Source organism: Chenopodium quinoa, unplaced genomic scaffold (assembly GCF_001683475.1).
Source record: "Chenopodium quinoa cultivar QQ74 unplaced genomic scaffold, ASM168347v1, whole genome shotgun sequence".
Lineage (NCBI taxonomy): Eukaryota > Viridiplantae > Streptophyta > Magnoliopsida > Caryophyllales > Amaranthaceae > Chenopodium > Chenopodium quinoa.
Window position 1 is genome coordinate 1,100,476 of NW_018742969.1, and position 7,647 is coordinate 1,108,122.

General features: G+C 33.3%; 1 protein-coding gene across 1 annotated transcript; it reads left to right on the plus strand.

Moving 5' to 3' along the window:
• The first annotated feature begins 2,428 nt into the window (after window positions 1–2,428).
• LOC110729146 (auxin-binding protein ABP19a-like) lies at window positions 2,429–3,375 on the plus strand. The gene has a single exon (XM_021908868.1). The coding sequence runs from the start codon at window positions 2,534–2,536 to the stop codon at window positions 3,164–3,166; it is 633 nt and encodes a 210-aa protein (XP_021764560.1). The 5' UTR covers window positions 2,429–2,533; the 3' UTR covers window positions 3,167–3,375.
• The last annotated feature ends 4,272 nt before the right edge of the window (window positions 3,376–7,647 follow it).

Below are 7,647 nucleotides of genomic sequence, written 5' to 3' on the forward strand. Positions count from 1 at the left end.
AATAGCGCAAATTAAACCCTTTCAAACTGGGTGTAAATAATGCTTCTGTTATGGTGGCATTTTCGTAAATAAATCAACAATTTTAGTATATATATAATTATGTCATAAGAAAAATTTGGAGGTGGTGTCCAATTTTTGTACTACGGACAGCAATATATTATCTCACCTTAGAGTCAGGTTCGCAAAATAAAAAAGTAATATTTTAAATAAATGCTAATATTTTCTATTATGGTGTGGCTAGCCGCAAGCCACATCCAAAATGTGTTGATTATGCTAAACTAATTATAAATATATTATTTAAATAAAAAAGGAAAGTTCATAATTACAGAGTCGTATGAAATCGTTAGTGTCCAAATGTTGGTTGGTCGCTAAGGACACATGGTGACATGAAGTCATGAAATTATTTCGATGATATTGTTATGTAATTGGTGGCCACTTTTTTAATTTCAGGTCAATCAGTGTATTTAGCTATTAGCTCAATTCAATTTCATGTTAAATTTTACTTCTTTCGTTCTTTTTTACTTGATCTACTTTGACTTTTACACTATTCATCACTCCTTCTTTGACCGTGTTTTGTAAATAATATGTAAGGAAAAACATATTTATGTTGAATCATTTTGAATTCGTCTCAACAAGTATTATCATAATATATAAATTTTATATTTTTTAATTATGGAGAATTAAAGTTATTAACCGTTAAAGTTTTGCATTGACAAGCGTGATAAAAGAAACAGGTCAAGTAAAAAAGAACAGAGAAAGTAAATATTTAAATTTTGAAATTTCTCCACAGTCTACTCCGATGCATGACATTTAATTAGAATGCTATCAAATTCTAGTATAAATTTTCACTACTAGCTTAGCTTCACTCAATGACTAAATCACTCTTAAAACTAAAGATTATATTGCAACAAATTTAAATTTCTTAAGACGTACCTAAATCTCACCCACTTAAAACTAAAGATTATATTAAGACCTTGAATATTTAATCCAAACTATGAAATAACCCTAATTAAATAAAATAACAAGAAAATCATTAATAAAGCTTACACGTACAAACCTCACCCCTAGTTCAAATCAGGCCAAGGCTACCGTGTGAGATAGACAAGAAGATATAATTATGCGAAGGTGAACTTATTACTTGTATAAACTAAGGGTTCGTTTGGCATTATTGCAGTTTTCAGTTTTTTGGTTTTTTGTATTTTAAAAGTGTATGATATATGTAATATAATGAATAAAAAATTAGTCAAACTTATTAAAATCATGCTAATTTTGAAAACTAACAACAGAAAAGCGAAAACACCTTTTTCTTGTTTCCTGTTTTTGGTTTTTTGTTTTCAAAAAAACTGAAAACTGAAAACAAAAAATAATGCCAAACAAGCCCTTAACCTAATCATTATTCGACCCACATATTAAACTAATTAAAGATCTATTTTAAATCAAAATCAGAGCTACTATAAAGATAATCACATAAAATGAATGCTCCAGCTACCAAAACGCGTGAATAATACGTAAACAAATGAATATGCTAATTTCTTTTCACATACACAAGGTAATCAATCTGATTGTTTATTTCCACTCTAATTGAATTGGTCTACTAATTTATCTCTCGTCTTTATTTATTGTTTTTATCATCCACTAGTTTATACTCCCGTGCCAATGTGCAATGCACAGTTTAAATAAATTCATTGTGATACTTGTTTACAATAAGTTTATTAATAAACTTTTTATCCGTGTATTTTTAGGAGAAGTATTAACAAATGCAAAAATGCCAGATAAATTTACTCATTAGTTGATAAAAAAGGGACACATTTATCTAGAGTAAAAACATTCAAAGAATTAAAAACAGCTTTTTTATACTAGCTAGTATTAAAAAAAAAACTTTGAACTTATAAAAAAATTATGATTTAGACGAGAAATTTTTTTATGATACAGCGACATATGTACTATGGGGACATACATCAACAACATTTTATTTTAAGTTGCATTATACAGGTAGCTAATAGATACTCCATCGGATATGTCCATATAGAGGATGTACTGACTAATTGCAAACTCCATAAATTTTAATTATAGATGATTTATAATAGTGAGCCAAAAAATTCAAACCTATACTCGGAATACAAAGAAAGGTGCAACAAAATATATAATAATATTTTAAAATATTGGGTTAGACTCGAGTGAATATTACACATGTGGTTAATAGAGCTCATTGAAGTCGTGCACGCAAACCATTTTTAAAACCATATTATCCATACTTAAACATCAACTACTTTAATGATTAATTGGGTAATCATTTTAATGATTACCACATCGAATTGAAAAAGTCAACTCCATTAGATAGAACACGTATGTAAGAAAGTCAGTAAATTAGTAAATTATAACCTACCCATATATCTTGTCTTATATTCGTTGAGTATTAGAGTGTATATAAATAGGCTTACAAACCCCTCAAAATGAATATGTCTAAATAAACGAAAAATAATAAAAACACCCTTGTTAGCATTTTCCACAAAAAATACATACACTTCCGAAGATGAATTTGCTTATTTTTTCCGTTCTTTCTCTCCTAGTATCTCTCTCTTATGCTAATATTATTCAATCCGACTATTGTGTTGGAGACTTGAGCCTACCTAGTAGTCCGGCGGGATATTCTTGTAAGAATCCTGCAAAAGTCACAGCTGATGATTTTGTTTATTCGGGTTTGAGGGTAGCTGGTAACAGCGCAAACCCTTTCAAATTTGGTGCAAGTACGGCATTTGTCCCTCAATTTCCGGGTTTGAATGGTATGGGTCTTTCCATTACACGAGCAGACTTGGAGGTAGGCGGAGTTGTACCAATCCACACACATCGAGTGTCTGAGCTTATCATCGTTATAGAAGGAACAATTATTGCAGGGTTTATCGATACAAATAACACTGCATACTATAAAACTTTAACCAAAGGAGACGTAATGATCTTCCCACCAACATTACTACACTTCCAAGTTAATGTAGGATCAACGCCGGTTCTTGCGTACGCAAGTTTCGCAAGTGAAAATCCTGGTATTCAAATAGTTGACACTGCTTTGTTTGGAAACAGTCTACCCTCGGAATTGATTAAGAAGGTTGCCTTGCTAGATGATGCACAAATTAAGAAGCTCAAGAAGATGTTTGGTGGCACTAATTGATATATTATTCTAAGGGACCAATTCTCTTTATTAAGTTTCAATTGTATTTTAAAAAAAAAAAAAAATTATTATAGAAAAAAATAAAATAAAAAAAATTGATCAAACTTTTACTTAGCTTCAGGTCACTATTCATAATTCATATACTAGTATTTGTATACTATTATTCCTTTTTAGCCATTCGTGACAACTACTCCCTTCATATATTTTAATATTTGCTCCATTTTTCTAGGGTTGCACGTACGCAGATGCAAATATTTGAGTATTATTATAAAATAATTGAAAATTAATAATCTATTCATTTAGATGATTTCAACAAACAAAACCCATCCCCGCCCCACTGACATCCCTACAGTGCATCTCATCAAGGTCTTATGTATTGTTTGGAATCACATTGTTTAATTTGTAGGGAATGACGACAATGAGTTAATAATAAAGAATGGTGTAATATTATAGTTGTAAATGGGTAAATTAGTACTGTAATTGAAAAGCAATCCATAATAATATAAATAATATATAGGAGTATAATGCTGCTATCAAATTTGAATTTAGAATTAATCTACTAGCTAGCATGCATGAACACAATGCAAATAAAGAAGAATTACAAATTTTTGTACGTGGCTGGCCACATGGTGCGGCAAGGGTTACTTATAGTGTGTTACTGGTTTTGTCAGGTGTTACTTGTATTCTGGGGTTACTTGTATGGGTATTACTGGTTTTGGTCGGGGTTACTTATAGGGTGTTACTGGTTTTGTCAGGGGTTACTTGTAGGTGTTACTTGTATTATAGGGTTACTTATATGGGTGTTACTGGTTTTGGTCGGGGTTACTTATAGGGTGTTACTGGTTTTGTCGAGGGTTACCTGTGGGTGTTACTTGTATTATGGGGTTACTTGTATGGGTGTTACTGGTTTTGGTCGGGGTTACTTGTAGGGTATTACTGGTTTTGTCATGTGTTACTTATATGGTTGTTATTGGTTTTGATTAGGGTCGGGGATACTTGTAGGGTGTTACTGGTTTGGTATGGGATTTTGGTCTGGAGTTACTCAGAATACAAGTAACACACACGAGTAACCTCACGATACAAGTAACCCATACAAGTAACCTCATAATACAAGTAATACCATACAAGTAACCCCAAAATACAAGTAACCCTAAAATACAATTAACCGTGCCGCACTATGTGGCTTGCCGCACTAAAAAAACCTCTGAAGAAGAATTTAATCTTCCAATCAAAATAATTGCAACAAAATATCCCAAGACGTGCGCACATGCCTAAATCTCAAAAGCTTATATGAAACCTTAAGCGAATGTTTTACCAAATCAAACTAATATAATAAAAATAGCGAGGATATCATTATAATTAAAATAAAGCTTTATACTTATTACTGGCCAGTTACAACTCAGACCAAGGCTACCATATATATATGTTATGGACTTATGGTCCAAATAACAACTATAGAATCATCCCTAATATATATATTTATACGAACATGAAATAAACTAAATAACTAAGTTGATCCGATCAAATATCCGACCAACTAACCAAATCTGTTTTATATCAAAATAAATGCTACGTGTTAGAACATTATTACATAAACATTAGATGGAATTAGAGCTGTCAATTCGGATAAACGAGTCGGGTTTGGGACGGGTAAAAGTGAATTGGGTCAACTCGGGTTGGGTCAATTCAGATTAATTCCATAACCTATGCGGGTTAGGTTTGGGATGGGTCATGCTTGAGTCGGGTCACGTCAGGTCATACTTCTTATCGGGTTTGAGTCGGGTTTAGGTCGGGTTACATTCGGGTCGGTGAACAATAGGTCGGGTTTAATTCGGGTTTTCACGGGTTAGGGTAATTCTCGGGTTCGAGTCGGATTCAGTTCAAGTCAATAATTTGCAGGTTAGAATCAGGTCGGGTCATTCTCGGGTTTGAGTCGAGTTCGGTTCAAGTGAATATTTTGCGGATTATAATCAGGTCGGGTCATTTTCAAGTCGAGTTCGGTTCAAGTCAATAATTTGCGGGTTATAATCAGGTTGGGTCATTTTCAAGTCAGGTCATTCTCGGATTCAATCGGGTTATGTTGAAGTCAATAATTTGCAGGTTACAATCAGGTCGGGTCATTTCCAAGTCAGGTTATATTCGAGTTCAACTAACTATAAATAGATAATTATCATTTTTATCAAACTAATTATTTCCTTTGACTATAATATATATGGCAATATACTAGGGAACTATAGTATATAATTTAGGAAGATAATTATCTCCTTTAACCATACAACAAATATATACTATATTTAACTCTTAAATTTGAAAATGATGCTCCTTTCGTTTTGTTGTCCTGAACCGACTTGGTCTCCCTAGACAAAATAATGCTTTTATCAACAATAAAAAGATGGTCTAAATTGCATTTAAGGTGATTTGAAATCGGGTGATCAGAAACAATTTGGGTTGAATTTAGGTCGGGTCAATAACAAGTCGTGTTGATTTCGAGTCGGGTTAGTAACATATCGAGTTGAATTTTTGAGTCGAGTTAGTAATAGTTATGGTAAAATTCGAGTCGGGTTAATAACAAGTTGGGTTGAATTTGGGTTAGGTCAATAACAAGTCGGGTTGATTTCATTTGGCTTAAATTTGGTCAAGTTAGGAACGAGTCGGGTTGAATTTATGTCAGGTTAGTAACAAGTCGGGTGAAATTTGGGTTTGACTAGTTAAAAAGGGTTTGGGTCAATTCAATTCAACTCGGGTTCGGTGCAACTTAATTAAATTGGCCGTTGTAAACCGGTAAAACATTGCAAGTTGTAAACCGGTAAATTGGTCGTTTAAAAGAAAATTGAATGGTTACACACACCCAATTGGACTCCCGGGGGGTATTAGGGACCATGGTAACCATTTCGGCAATTTTTATTTCCGGGCAAAAAAAGTCAAAAAATTCCAAAATAGAAGGCTAATATACACGCTTTTTGAGAAATTTTGGAGGTTTCGGCGGGGCCCGGTATAGAAAGGTCTTGAAATTCTATGGGATACATCTCGGGTCATATTATGTCGTTTGAAACCATATATGATCATTATATGTTATCATAATTGTTCGTAGTAGGCTTGAGTTAATGAAATTTGTGCAAGTTGTAAACCGGTAATTAAATTTGCCGTTTAAAGGCAAATTGAATGGTTCTACCAACCCAATTAGACTCCCTGGGGTACTAGGGAGCATGGTAAACATTTCGGCAATTATTTTTATTTCCGGACAAAAAAAGTCAAAAAATTCCAAAATTGAAGCCTAATATCCACGCTTTTAGAGAAATTTTGGAGGTTTCGGGGCCCGGTGTCGAAAAGTCTTAAAATTTTAGGGGATAAATTTCGGGGTCATATAATGTTGTTTGGAACCATATATGATCATTATTTGTTGTTATAAATGTTCGTGGTAGGCTTGAGTTAATGAAATTGGTGCCACTTGTAAACCGGTAAATTGGTCGTTTAAAGGCAAATTGGATTGTTCCACCCACCCAATAGGACTCCCTGACGGTATTAGGGACCATGGTAAACATTTCGGCAATTTTTATTTCAGGACTAAAAAAGTCAAAAATTTCAAAATTGAAGGCTAATATCCATTCTTTTTGAGAAACTTTGGAGGATTCGGGGCCTGATGTCGAAAAATCTTGAAATTATAGGGGATACATCTCGGGGTAATTTAATGTCGTTTGGAACCATATATGATCATTATTTGTTGTCATAAATGTTCGTGGTAGGCTTGAGTCAATGAAATCGGTGCAAGTTATAAACCGGTTAATAGGTCATTTAAAGAAAAATTGGATGGTTCCACCATTCCAATTGGACTCCCAAAGGATACTAGGGATTATGGTAAAAATTTTGGCAATGTTTATTTACAAGCGAAAAAATAAAAAAAAAAATCCAAAATTGAAGGCATGGTGTCTAAAAGAGTTGAGATTTAAGGGAATATATCTCGGGGTCATATAATGTCATTTGGAATCATTTATGATCATTATTTGTTGTCATAGATAGATGTTCGTGGTAGGCTTGAGTTAATGAAATCGGTGCAAGTTGTAAACCGGTAAATTGACCGTTGAGAGTAAATTGGTGGTTCCACCCACCCAATTGGACTACCAGATGTATTAAGGACCATGTTAAAAATTTCAGCAATTTTTATTTTCGCGCGAAAAATAGTTAAAAAATTCAAAAATTGAAGGTTAATATCCACGCGTTTTGAGAAATTTTTTGAGTTTCGAGACCCGGTGTCGAAAAGCTTTGAGATTTTAGGGGATACATCTCGGGGTCATATAATACTTTTTTAAACCATAAATGATTATTATAGGTTGTCATAAATGTTCATGGTAGGCTTGAGTTAATGAAATCGTTGCAAGTTTTAAACCGATAAATTCGCCATTTAAAGGCAAATTGGATGGTTCCACCCACCTAATTGGACTCCCGGATTGTATTAGACACCATGGTAAAAATTTAGGCAATTT